Source organism: Argentina anserina, chromosome 2, assembly GCF_933775445.1.
Source record: "Argentina anserina chromosome 2, drPotAnse1.1, whole genome shotgun sequence".
Taxonomy (NCBI): domain Eukaryota; kingdom Viridiplantae; phylum Streptophyta; class Magnoliopsida; order Rosales; family Rosaceae; genus Argentina; species Argentina anserina.
The window spans coordinates 18,877,896-18,891,409 of NC_065873.1; the positions used below are offsets into that span (position 1 = coordinate 18,877,896).

The 13,514-nt window shown below is 39.1% G+C and overlaps 2 protein-coding genes across 2 annotated transcripts; one reads left to right on the forward strand and one right to left on the reverse strand.

The window, feature by feature from the left end:
• The first annotated feature begins 6,344 nt into the window (after positions 1–6,344).
• Positions 6,345–11,592, forward strand: LOC126782635 (putative lysine-specific demethylase JMJ16). The gene is made up of 9 exons (XM_050507928.1): positions 6,345–6,531; positions 7,115–7,430; positions 7,916–7,987; positions 8,421–8,498; positions 8,634–9,113; positions 9,225–9,434; positions 9,567–9,713; positions 9,853–10,224; positions 10,412–11,592. The coding sequence occupies exons 2-9, from the start codon at positions 7,164–7,166 to the stop codon at positions 11,384–11,386; spliced, it is 2,601 nt and encodes an 866-aa protein (XP_050363885.1). The 5' UTR covers positions 6,345–6,531; positions 7,115–7,163; the 3' UTR covers positions 11,387–11,592.
• Positions 11,593–11,896: 304 nt separating this feature from the next.
• LOC126783531 (probable arabinose 5-phosphate isomerase) lies at positions 11,897–13,302 on the reverse strand. The gene is made up of 2 exons (XM_050509014.1): positions 12,607–13,302; positions 11,897–12,524 (listed from the first exon to the last, which is right to left on the reverse strand). The coding sequence occupies exons 1-2, from the start codon at positions 13,261–13,263 to the stop codon at positions 12,144–12,146; spliced, it is 1,038 nt and encodes a 345-aa protein (XP_050364971.1). The 5' UTR covers positions 13,264–13,302; the 3' UTR covers positions 11,897–12,143.
• Positions 13,303–13,514: the final 212 nt, after the last annotated feature.

Genomic DNA, 13,514 nt, shown 5'->3' on the forward strand with positions numbered 1-13,514 from the left:
GATCCAAGGTAATATATGTGGACCAATATATCCAGAATGCGGACAATTTTGATACTTTATGGTTCTGGTAGATGCATTGACACACTGGTCACATGTCGATCTATTGTCCTCACACAATGCTGCATTTTCGAAGCTCCTTGCTCAGATTATTAAACTCAGAGCTCACCACCCTGACCATCTAATTAAGTGTATTAGACCGGATAATGCATGAGAATTCACTTCGAAGACATTTGATGATTATTGCATGTTCATCGGGATTGATGTTAAACATCATGTACCCCACGTTCATTCTCAGAATGGACTGGCAGAAGCGACAATTAAGCGGTTACAACTTATAGCTTGGGCTTTAGATATGCATTGTAACTTGCCCATAACTGCTTAGGGATATGCAATCTTGCATGCAACTATACTTATTCGTTTCAGACCCATCGCCAAATAACCTGTTAATGCGTAGCAGTTGGTAACTGGATATGAGCGTGACATTTCACATTTACGCACATTTGGTTGCGCGGTTAATGTGCCTATTACGCCTCCATTGCGTAAGAAAATGGGTCCACAGAGACGAGTGACAATTTATGTTGGATATAACTCTCCAACGATTATCCGCTACATTGACCCTTCAGAAGATCTCTTTACTGCTAGATTTACATATTGTCACTTCGATGAGACACACTTCTCGCATTTAGAGGGACATAAGAACATATATGTTCAAGATAAACGTCGAGAATTGACGTGGAATACCCACACTTTGTCTCATTGGGATCCTCAAACATCTCGTCCTGAGATTGAAGTGCAACGTATTTTGCAATTACATAAGGTGGCAGATTCGATGCCTGACGCCTTTACAGATATTGCAAAAGTGACGAGATTGAGTATACCTGCTGCAAACTGTCATGCGAGGTTAGAAGTCCCAAACTTTGGGCAAGATGTTGCCGTACTGGGGCAAGGCTCGGCCGAGCCTACCCTAGGTGGAGGCACGACGACGATCACGACTCCTCCCAAGGTAGAGGCCAAAAGGTTCTACTAACTCACAACCAAGAAAACAAACTAAAGTCAAGGCACATACTGATCCACTCATCATAGATTCGGACAACCCGAGCTTCGAAATTATCTCTGATTATAGTTATGTCTATGAATCAACACTTGATGATCTGAGGGTCGCTTCAGACTCATTGTTGATATCATAGAACAAAAAAAATCTCATTGAGCGAGTTAAATGCTCTAGAAGTCATGGATAGGAATTCCATACGGATAGATGATGTGTTTATTTATTCCGTCACTTGGGAAATCATCGATGACGACGACCTAGAACCGCGATCGGTTGAAGAATGTCAACGAAGAGCAAATTGGCCGAAATGGAAGGAAGCAATCCATAGGGAACTAGATTCTCTGAGTAAAAGGCAAGTTTTTGGTCCGGTCGTTGAAGTACCGCCAAATGTTAAGCCTATTTGACATAAATGAGTCTTTGTTCGCAAGCTGAATGAGCAAGGTGAAGTCATGCGGTATAAAGCGTGACTCGTTGCTCAAGGATTCTCTCAGTGTCCTGGTGTTGACTATGAGGAGACATATTCAACGGTCATGGATATCATTACCTTCCGATATCTCATAAGTCTAGTGGTATCTGAAAAGCTAGACATGCAGTTGTTAGATGTGGTGACCGCGTATCTTTATAGGGATTTAGATATAGAGATATACATGAAGGTTCCTGATGGACTTCAAGTACACAAGTCAAGTAAGCCACGCAATGCCTATGCCATTAGGTTACAATGCTCACTTTATGGACATAAACAGTCCGGAAGAATGTGGTATACACGTTTGAGCGAATACTTGATTGGGAAAGGATACAAGAACGATGAACTGTGCCCTTGCGTGTTTATCAAACGCAATAGTTCTGATTTTGCTATAGTAGCTGTCTATGTCGATTACATGAACATAATTGGATCTCTTAACGAGATTGGTGAGACGATAAGCTACTTAAAAGCAAAATTTGAGATGAAAGACATGGGAAAGACTCGGTTTTGCTTAGGTTTGGAAATTGAGCATATAGTTGGTGGAATCCTTGTACACCAGTCTGCATACGTCCAAAAGATGCTAATGCGGTTCTATATGGACAAAGTTATGCTTCCTTCTAGCACTCCCATAGTCGTAAAAAGTCTGGATACCAAGAAATATCAATTCTGTCTGAAAGATGACGATAAAAAGATACTTGGTCTTGAATATCCATATTTGAGTGCTATAGGAGCTTTGCTTTATGATATGAGCACTTTGGGCGACATTTTAAACATGTTTTTACCTATAGTTGTACTTTTTTTTAGCTCTTATTGTTGTAGTATTGAGTCATTTAGTCGAGTTAGGAGTCTATGGTGGCGTTGGTTGCATTTTGGTGTTAAAACAGGTTGAAAACACAAAAATTTTCGAGAGTCCTATTTAGAGTTGGACTCCTTGTGTAACTAGGAAACTTAGTTAAATTAGGAGTCTACATTAATCGGCATTTCTATAACATTTGTGATATATTGAGAATCCTACTTGCATTATGAATCCTTTTTAGACTAGAAAACGTACCATTTGGGAAAATCCTACTTTAATTGAAACTCTTATTCCATAACTTTCCTAATCATACTTTCATACTCCGTAACTTACTTGTATTTATTCTTGTCTTTTATTATTTTCAGATTTTAAAGATGAGATTGTGTAGTTAGAATGAAGAGAAAAATAGAGAAAAAGAATCAAAGGAGGAAAATAAAGAAAGAAGGAGATACCTAAAAAGGAGAAAAAGAAGGAATTTATCAAAGGAGATTGCACACACCAATGACAAAAAATTAGTGAAAGAAAAAGAGAGAAAGAAAAAGAAAGAGCTAAAGGATGAATTAAGTAAATAAAAATAGATAATGCAAGAGAAAAAGAAGGAGACACCTAAAAAGGAGAAAAAAGGGAATTTATCAAAGGAGATTGTACCCGCCAATGATAATAAGTGAACGAAAAATAAAGAATGAATGAGACACCTAAAAATGAGAAAAAAGAAGGGATTGATCAAATGAGATTGCACCTACTAATGATAAAAATAAGTGAAAGAAAAAAAGAAAAAAAAATAAAGAGATAAAGGAGGGATTAAGTAAATAAAAAGAGATAATGCAAGAGGGAAAGATGGAAACACCTAAAAAAGGAGAAAAAAAAAGAATTTTATCAAAGGAGAATGCACCCACCAATGACAAAAATAAGTGAAAAAAATTGAGGAGAAAAGTCCAAGCTATAATATTCAAGGAGCCAAAACTTTTCTATAAATAACACATCATTTACAAAGAAAAATCAACATTTCCTCTTAGCATTCAAGAGCCAAAACTCTACCAAAATACCACCATAAACTCCCCTTACAAATCAGCCAAACCATTCACCCCAAAACCATCATCATCTCCACTGAGTTTCACTTATTGCAGCGGTAACTCTAAAGTTTCTACAACGTGTGATTCTCGCAACTCATCTTCATGGCTTCGTTTATTTGTGTTAATCTACAATTATTTGTCTATGAAGATTGTAAGTTGTTGTTTATGTGGAAGTATTGGTTTTGTATTTGTTTTCGAATTTTCATATTGTATTTGATATGTTTTTGAGACTATGCCGAATCTATGTTCTTATAATTATTGAAGTTTGTATTTCTATTGTTGTGTTATACTCTTCTTTTACTTGCTCTTAGATAATTTTCAGATATGTGCATACGAATTTAGTGCTTGAATGCAGTCTATAAGATTGTATTTGAGTGCTATCTTCATCATTCATATTGACACAAATCGAAACATGTCCTAAGTAGGTTCGGTTTTGTGTTAATTAAAGTGAGAAATTATGGAAATTTACATGTACCCCATGGTGAGTGACGCCACCGTGAAGCATGTATCCAACAAAGATTTGGCGCTTAAATGTAATCTTGTTTGATTTCTACCCTAAGTGTTATTAAACTTGATTGCATGCAATTTAGGTGAGGCCCTAAGTCAACCTAAACGTCAATAGAAATCTTGCATGATTAGATGTTCTCCTAAGGTCTAATTGTATTGGTGTCTAAAAGTATGTAATCAGATGAATTATAATGCATGGTAGAACCAAACTTGTAATTATGTGGTGCATTGACGAATTTCGTTTAGTTTGGTAAAGAAAAGCTGATCATATAAATAGTAATTTAGATTTTATTTTAGTAGTTAATAATCAATCTCAAACCCCCCATTATTTGTTAACACTAAGAGTTTAGAGTTCTCTTCAATTCCCCGGACTGAACGATCCCTGCTTATTCTATACTAATAATGACATTTACATGGTTAATTGTGTGACGCTCGCGCGTCCTATCACTTTACCTAGCTCAATGTACTCGTCCAGACATTGCATTCTCAGTAAACTTGTTGGCAAAGTTTAGTTTGCACCAACTATGCGTCATTGGACCGGTATCAAGAACATTTTTAGGTACTTAAAAGGTTTCATTGATATGGGGTTGTATTATCAGTATTCCGACAACATTTTTAGGTACTTAAAAGGTTCCATTGATGGTGATGATCGACACAACGTCGATGCCATGCTCTCCCAGAATGCTCGACACGGCCCTGCCGCGACCGCCTGTGTTGCTGTCGGTGCTGGTTCTCAGCATTTAAATGGCAATTCCTCCTTTCGTTCAACTTCTGGTGATGAGTTGGTAGGATTTGCTGATGTTGGATACCTTTCAGATCCACACAAAGAACGTTCCCAAACTGGTTATGTTTTTACCATGGGGAATACGACGATTTCTTGAAAATCAATAAAGCAAACCCTTGTTGCTACTTCCTCGAATCATTCTGAGATTATAGCATTGCATGAAGCAGTCAAAGAGTGTATTTGGCTTCGAGCAATCATTACTCATATTCGAGAGGCTAGTGGATTAAGTTATACTATAGTTAAACCTACATGTCTTTACGAAGATAATGTTGCTTGCATTGAACAAATGAAGTTATGTTACATTAAGGGTGATAACACAAAACATATGTCGCCAAAGTTCTTTTATGATTAGCAACAACAAGAGATGTTGAATATCCAAGTTAATCAGATTCGTTTCGAGGATAATGTTAGGGGTGGGCACGGAACACGTCCCGTCCCACTCTTTTGAATTGGGACGAGATCGGGACGGGACGAGAGTTTTTAAGAATGCATCCCACTCGGGATTAATCCCGGTTGGGACGGGACGGGATCAGGACAGGACGGGACAAATTCCACCTTCCTATAAAATTAAATAAAAACCTATATTTTTACTTTTTCATAAACAAAATAACATTTAATAATGAAATTTTAACAAAAAAAATACATATTATGTTCAAAATATTATAATTTACCATTATTATTTGAATTAATATAATTTTAGAGTTATTAAGAACATAAATTAGTTTCATTTTGATACAAATTTATAAAAATTTTTAAGTTTTCATTGAAGATTGGACGGGACGGGACGAAGCGGGATAGAAATTATTCGTCACACGTTCCATCCCACTATTATGAAACGGGACGGGATCGGGACGGGACAAACGTTTTTAGACCTCCGTCCCGTCCCGTCCCTACGAATTTCGGGATGGGATCGGGACGGGATCGGGATTTCAGTTTTATATGCCCACCCCTAGATAATGTGGCAGATTTGTTCACTAAGTCTCTTTCAAAATCTACATTTGTGAAGAATGTGAAACGCATTGGCTTGTGTCGTTTATCAGAGCTCCAAGATTGAGTTAAAAATCAGGGAGATTAGTTTTGTAGACATCAGGGGGAGTCTACATCACATGTATTGACTATTTGTAATTAGTGCGTTGTGCTCTTTTTCTCCTTCGACCAAAGCTTTTAATTTTACCCAAGAGGTTTTTGTTTTGCTTGACAAGGTTTTTACCGAGGCAATAATATTGCACTATGTCATATTAGGATCACGATACAAGTGGGAGTGTTGTAGGAGAATCATCTCCTATTCATACTTGGTGTATCTTGTCCTAATTAGTATAACCTAGTTAGATAAGAAATGTTATCTATTCCCTGATTCATCAATATCTTTGTTGTAATTCATATATATAAGACTCTATGCTATTAATAAAATCACAGTTATTTCTTTCGAATTTATTATACTGTTTCACTAATTAAAATATAATTCAATAAAATATTTAAGGTTATTTTAACAAATTAAATGAGGATGAGTAAAGGCTTATAATCAAAAATAAATTGGACGTGTAGAGAACCTGAAATATCTAGTCACTAGTGGGCAAATGTGGAGGTCCCACCTGTGTGTAATAACATGTCCCTGAAAAAAACTCGTAAAAACTGATATGGGCTACTTATCAGAACTTGAAGAGAAACGAGAAGAAGAAGCCCATCCATATTTACACTTGCCAAAGTTGAACAGGAAGAAAAGTAGAACTCCCACATTGTTTGTTTCCGTTTCAAATTCATAGTTACCCATCAACAACCCAAACCAGTTCAGGTAGGGTAAGCGCGAAGCTGTTTCCAAATTCAAGACTCAATCTTTGCAGAACCAAGTAAAATAGTTGGGTATGTCTTTCTTCTTTACCGAATTGGGAACAGATCCATCTATGTCATGCCTGATGATTACATGGGTAGCACTTGTTCAACTCTTATTTCTGAGTTCTTTCTGTTCAGTTCAGAGTTCTTGTGTTCTTTCAGTTTCTGGGTTTTCTTTCTTCTTTAGAACTCTAGCACATTCATATCAAATGATTGAGCGTGAGTTTAGCTGTATGGAATTTTCTTAGTTATACTTGTATGTATGTTTTTCTTTCAATCACGAAGGATGTGCATTCTATACAGTTGTTAACCAATTAAATTATTCCTCAATTTTTCCAAGTTTATGTAGTTGGGTTTGCTTATGATTTTCTTTCTCTTCTTCTTTGCAAGAGTGCAACTTTTTCCTTTTCTTTTTACTTCACCTTTACATATTCGCTTATCTTGTTAGCCTGTTTGGGGTATTACTCTTGTCTTCAATCGAATATCGGTGCATTATGTGTGATTGTCACCCTTGTTGATCTCTTGAATGTTTTAGATGTTTGCTAATTCCGGATTGCTAGTGCGTATGTTTTTGTTTTGTTTTGTTTATTTTCTCTTGTTTTTTCTTTTGCAGTTCCATCCATTGCAGAACTCTGTAAGGCTTGAATCTTGATTGGAAGAACATGCAAAACACTTCGGTTCCACCTGGTTTTGCGCCTAGGACGTCCTTCAAGCTGCAGAAGGCAGAAGTCTCAGTTGTGGGAGTTGAAGAAACTGATAGGTCCAATGCTGTTGTGGATTCTTCCAAACAAGGGCCAACCCAGATGGACTCAGCATCTGAAATGACTGCCTTGGAGAAGATTAAGACATTTCTTCAGCAAAGGCCATGGTTGCTGTACGACCAAAGTGATCACACTTCAGTGCAGCCTGACCCAAAACAGTTTCATTTGGTATATTCTTCCATCCTCCTTTTTTTTTTTTTTTTTTTTTTTTTCAGTGTGCCATATATATCTAATAATTATAAGCATGAAATTACCCTGAACTCGAATTAAAACTTGGTTATGCATCTGCGAATGATTTTACTGACTAGGAGCTTATGTATATGTTTCATCATCAATTGTGCTTGTTCTATAAACTCAAATCTTATCTTGTATCAGAGTACCAAGAACAGTAGATAAAACAATTATATCGGAAATGAAAACCTCTGTGATTTTTGTCATGTGTTTTGTGGGTAATGAATATTCTCGAATATGTTTACTGCTTTCTGTGGCCAACATGTTGAGAACCAAAATATGTTCCCACGCAAGTGCATTTGTTATGTTGATATTATTTCCAAAGAAAAAGAGCTGAAAGTTATTGAAGGATCACTGGAAAAGTACTGCAGTTCTTTGTGTTTCATTTATGGTTGGAAGTTATTAATTCTTATTATTTCTAGGAACCCTCTCAAAAAGCTTGCCTCTCGAATGGTGTGACTCGTGGAAGCCCAGAATCTAGTTATCATGATAAGGTTGATTTTCATTCAAGAAGTTGCTTTTCTTTCATTTAAATTGTATAATTAATTTGAATTGTACTAAATTTAACATTTCTATTTTCATCATTTCCAATTATTCTGTAAAGGTTGATGATTGTTCACTCAGTTGTGTGTGTTCTCTTTGTTGGGATCATTGATAGAATTACTAGAAGTTACTGTAGTTATTTATGTTAACTTGTAAATACCTTCATCTCTAGGAACCCCGCCTCCCAAAAGGTGTTACTTGTAGTTGTCCAGAATCCGGTACTGTGTAAAGGTTGATTTTAATTCATTAGTTGCTTCATATCTCTTTGAGTTGTATAATTATTAGGTATTAGTTTAACCTTTTACAAGTCATTGGTTTTCTGAAAGCATTAGTATGTCAAGTTCAGTCTTTCACTTGGTAGTTATGATTGAATTTGTGGAATAGGTAACAGAAAGGTGGCGTCCTGAGGGTGCAATAATAGAACAGGTTGAAAAGGCTCCTATTTTCTACCCAACAGATGAGGTGATTCTTTTTTCTGACTGTGACTTCATGCATTTGTTCCATGAAAGGGATGGTCCTTGAATCTTTTGTTGAATATCAACTGTCTTGCTTATAAAATTTTAGTCTTTGTTATATGAAGGAGAGTATCTGTTGCAGGAATTTAAGGATACTCTTAAGTATGTTACAAGTATAAGTGCAAGAGCGGCACAATATGGTATCTGTCGTATTAGTCCTCCTCCTTCCTGGGTTCCACCATCTCTTGTTGAGGGAAACAGCATATGGAAAAATTCCACATTTTCTCCCCATATTCAGCGGATTGATGGGCTGCGGCGTAAAATAGACGCATCTGATGAGAGCAGAAAAAAGAAGAGAAGAATCTCAACAGCGGGTTTGGACTGTGAATTTGAATTTATCTCTAGTCAGGGTGAAGCCGAACAGTCTGATGTCAATAGCTTTGAATCAGAACCTGGTCCAGAATTCACACTTGATAGTTTTAAGAGGTATGCAGATGATTACAAGCGTCAGTATTTCCGCAAAAGTGACGTCATAGGTTATCAAGAGCAGTGGGAGCCATCAGTGGAGAATATTGAAGCTGAATATAAACGTATAGTTGAAAACCCAACTGAAGAAATTGAGGTATGTTATAAAAATTTGAGATGATTATTAAATAAGTTCTTCTATTTTTCCTTTTTATTTGAAAACTTATGCTTTTAGCTTTTATTTTTTTTATCTTGGCATACTGTTTAGGTGCTTTGTGGAAATTATTTGGAGACTAAAGCGCTGGGGAGTGGATTTCCGATAGTATCACATGATACCCCTGAATGCTTGCAATCTGGCTGGAATTTAAATTCTCTACCCAGACTGCCTGGTTCTCTTCTTTCTTTTGAAAGCTATGACACATGTCACAATTTGGTGCCTCAGACTCGCGTAGGAATGTGTTTTTCATCTAATCTTTGGGTAAGATTTAATATTTTATAATGTTTGTCCGGCTAAATGCGTTCCAGATTTATGATACTAATGTTTTTTTTTATTTGTCTATTTACCATATTTTATCTTATGACAATGTTTTGATCTATTTTCATTCATCAGAGAGTTGAAGAGCACCACTTGTACTCATTATATTACAATCATCTGGGTGCTCCTAAAGTATGGTATGGTGTCCCTGGGAAATCGCGTATAAGTTTTGAGGCAGCCGTGAGGAAGTCCTTTCCCGATTTATTAAAACAGCATAGGCTGGTGAGTCATACTAAAGCTCAGTTACTCACAGGTGTTTATTCCCCCTTTTGTTTTTGGTAAAGATTACTCTTTTTTTAGAAGAGATGATCACTAATATTTTATATTTATTTATTGTTCATTCATATACCTTTTGGTACAGGTTAAGCAAGTATCGCCCTCCGCATTGAAATCAGAGGACACACCTGTCTTTCAGTGCATTCAGCGTCCTGGAGAGTTTGTTCTTGTCTTCCCTGGGGCTTATCATTCAGAATTTGATTGTGGCTTTAATTTTTCTGAGAGTGCATACTTTGCTCCTCTAGACTGGTTGCCTCATGGACAAAGTGCTGTTGAACTTTACTGTGAACTGGAAAGGAAAACGTCCTTATCCTATGATAAGCTGTTGCTTGGAGCAGCTAGGGAAGCTGTAAGGGCACAATGGGAAATATCACTGTTGAAGAAGAACAAAACCTCTGACAATATACGCTGGAAAAATGCCTGCTTAAAGGATGGCATTCTAACAGAAGCACTCAAGGTAATTTCTGGATTCCAAAAAATTATATCAAGCAGTTTGCACTACATATTGAACCATAAAGCAGTTTCAATGAATCAAAGGCATGTCTAAATAGGTATTTCGTGGGTTTTCTCGTTTTCCTTCTTTAGCTGATATGTGCATCTTTTAACCTGGTTGCTGATATTCGATGCTTTCTAACTTTTTTTAGACACGTCTCAAGTCTGAAGAGATTCGAAGGAAATATTTTTGCACGTCTTTGAAGTCACAGAGGATGAATTCAGATTTTAATGTCACCACGAAAAGGGAATGCAGCATTTGTTACTGTGACCTTCATTTCTCGGCAGTAGGTTGTCCTTGTTCTGTAGACAGATACTCATGTCTGTTTCATGCAAAGCAGCGCTGTCTTTGTGATTGGAGTAACAAGTTTGTCCTCTACCGTCATGAAATCAAGGGCTTATATATACTTGTTGAAGCTTTGGAAGGAAAATTAAGTGCTGTCATCAGATGGGCGAAAGATGATCTTGGCCTGTATTTGCATGAACATCTTTCCAAAAGCACTGCACAATCACCTGGGCAGGTAGATAATCACATCCCTCCCACAGATAAAATTCAGCTGAAAGAGCACATGTTGGAAGATGCTTCGTCACCGATTAGCAGTTGTGTCACTGCTTCTAGCATAAAGGCAGAATTGAAGGCGCGTATGCTGCAATCCACAATTTCAAGGATGTTGAAGGCAAACAGTAATCCAATAGCATCCATTGATGCTGCAACCAGTGCTGCTTCTAGCATCCGGGCTGAATTGAAGGCACGTCTCCTGCAATCTTCAATCTCCAAGACATTGAAAGGAAATGGTGATCCAGTAGATTCTGCAGCAGCCAATGCCAATGGTAGAAATTCTGTTTCTACCACTGAGGTAGAGATGAGGACACATGAACTTGGATCAACAATCTCAGATGAACATAAGGGCATGTGCAGTCTGCAACAGCCCATGGCGATGGTAGGAACTCCTACTCTGCCGATAGAGGTGGCCTCTGATGTTTCATCTGTAACTTCAAGTGAATCATTCTCGGAATCTGAGAATATCGTACCAGATCTTGGCAACTTTTCAGAAGCTAGTCATCAAGCAGAAAGGAAGGCACCTCAAGATAATATTCTTGTTCTTAGTGATGACGATGATGATTAATTCTGTGTTAACTGTATCACTATACGAACCCAATGAAATGCTCCGTCCCCAAATGAGCAGGAGATGTAGATGAGAAATCGACCTTTTGATGGCTTCTGTTGTATTTTAGTGTTATATCCGCTAGTTTAGTCATTATATGCCTAGAGAATAACAGTGTCCCAATGTATTGCATTTTCTCAATAAAGGGATAGACGATTAACACTTGCTGATTAATATTGTGATTGAAATTTGAAGTTAGTTTTCTTCAAGCGCAAGTCTGTCTTCTCTCTTGGAAGCATGTAGCTCCCTGACCGTTTGTGTTTGGTCCATTAGCTGTATAGCTTGTTCGTCACACTTGGTGTTTTCTTTCCTATGCACAGTTAGCCTGTGTGTATATTGATAGAGGTATGAGAAGATAGAGGGTAATAGCTCATCTGTGGAAAGACTAAATCTCATCGCGTGTTAACTGCAGAAATCTATTCAACTGCTATAAAACTGAAACGAAATATGGTACATTGGCACTGTAATTTGGTATATATTAATACTGGTGTAATTGCAGCCAGACCTTGAAGACATACAAAACGATCGTACGAAGAACTCATATATCCTAGTACAACACCAGAAAGAATAGTAGCACCAAGATACCTAAAAGGGGTGGCTTCATATTTTAGTATACAAAGAATCATCATCATTCATCGATCACAAATGCTAAACACAATGAATCAATTGAGCAAGTAGAACAACATTGCACATAGACAACCAGCCCGAGTACATTACATCAAAGTCCAGCCGATACCAGTCCGTGCAGAGTGACAATGCCGATCACCACATTCTGCTCATCGATGACAGGCAAGAACTGCACAGGGGAAGGCGGAGCTTCCATTTTCTGCATTGCGTCGACCGCCATTGCGTCAGGGCCGACAGTCCTCGGGTTCCTGTTGCACATTTCGCCGACCGTGAGCTTGAAGATGGCCTCTCCGCTCGCCTTGAGAGTGCGCCGGAGATCTCCATCAGTAAATGTGCCGATCAGGTGACGCTGATCGTCAATCACAAGCAAGCAGCCGCATCCTTTGCTTGTCAGCTCCACCAGCTGCTCCATTATCATGCCGCCTTCCTTGCATACCGGCAATTCCTCTTCTTTCTTCATCACATCTCTCACCTGTTAACAAAATCACTCAAGATTAAAGTCAAAATCAAACTCAAACCCTACAAATTGGGGATTTAGGGATTCGAAGCCGGACCTTGAAAATGAGGGACTTTCCGATACGGCCGGCGGGGTGGTTGGCGGCGTACTGCTCCTTGGTGAGGTTTCTGGCGCCCATGAGAGCGATGGCGACGGTGTCGCCGAAGATCATCTGGACGGCGGTGGAGGTGACCGGAGCCAAATCGAAAGGGCAGAGCTCCCGCTCGAGCGGCAAATGCACGTTCATATCGCAGACGGAGGCGAGGGCGTTGCCGGCGACGGAGGTGACGGCGATGAGAAATGCGCCCTTGGCCTTGGCGCAGGGGACGAGGCGGAGGAGCTCGTCGGTGTTGCCGGACTTGGAGAAGAGGACGAGGACGTCGGAGGCGGCGAGGATGCCGATGTCGCCGTGGAGGGCGTCGAGTGGGGAGAGGAAGGAGGAGCGGATGCCGAGGGAGACGAGGGTCTGGGAGATCTTGTTGGCGACGAAGCCGGACTTGCCGACGCCGGAGAAGAAGATGGTGCCGGAGGAGCGGAGGAGGGTGAGGGTGAAGGAGAGGGTCTGGGCGAGGTCGAGGTGGTGGAAGAAGAAGTTGAGGTGGCTCTGTTGGGATTTGAAGAGCTGGAGGAGGGTAGTTTCGGAAATTGGGGATTTGGGGGAGGAATGTGGGTGGTGGAGGGAGAGGTCCGACGACGACGGCGGGAGAGATCCCATGATGCCTTTTGTTCAGGATCAAATCTAGAGAGAGAGAGAGAGAGCGCGCTGTGTGTGTGTGTGTCGGTGGCGCTTAAATCTGAATTAATACATCATTTATTCGCTCCTTTTTCTTTTGTCTTTTTCTTCATTTCTGGCTGGAGGATATTTGTTTTGTTTGGTGATGGTCTCACAACTTTGGGCCTCTGTTTGGGTCTAGAGCCATTTTACATGCAGGCCCAAATTTTGATGGAGCACTTCCCACGAAATGA

Coding starts and splice junctions, on each gene's coding strand:
- LOC126783531 (XM_050509014.1), bottom strand. CDS start 13,263: ATGGGATCTCTCCCGCCGTCGTCGTCGGACCTCTCCCTCCACCACCCA. Junction 12,525..12,606: donor GAAAGTCCCTCATTTTCAAG/GTCCGGCTTCGA, acceptor TTTTGTTAACAG/GTGAGAGATGTGATGAAGAA.
- LOC126782635 (XM_050507928.1), top strand. CDS start 7,164: ATGCAAAACACTTCGGTTCCACCTGGTTTTGCGCCTAGGACGTCCTTC. Junction 7,988..8,420: donor AATCTAGTTATCATGATAAG/GTTGATTTTCAT, acceptor TTTGTGGAATAG/GTAACAGAAAGGTGGCGTCC. Junction 9,114..9,224: donor ACCCAACTGAAGAAATTGAG/GTATGTTATAAA, acceptor CATACTGTTTAG/GTGCTTTGTGGAAATTATTT.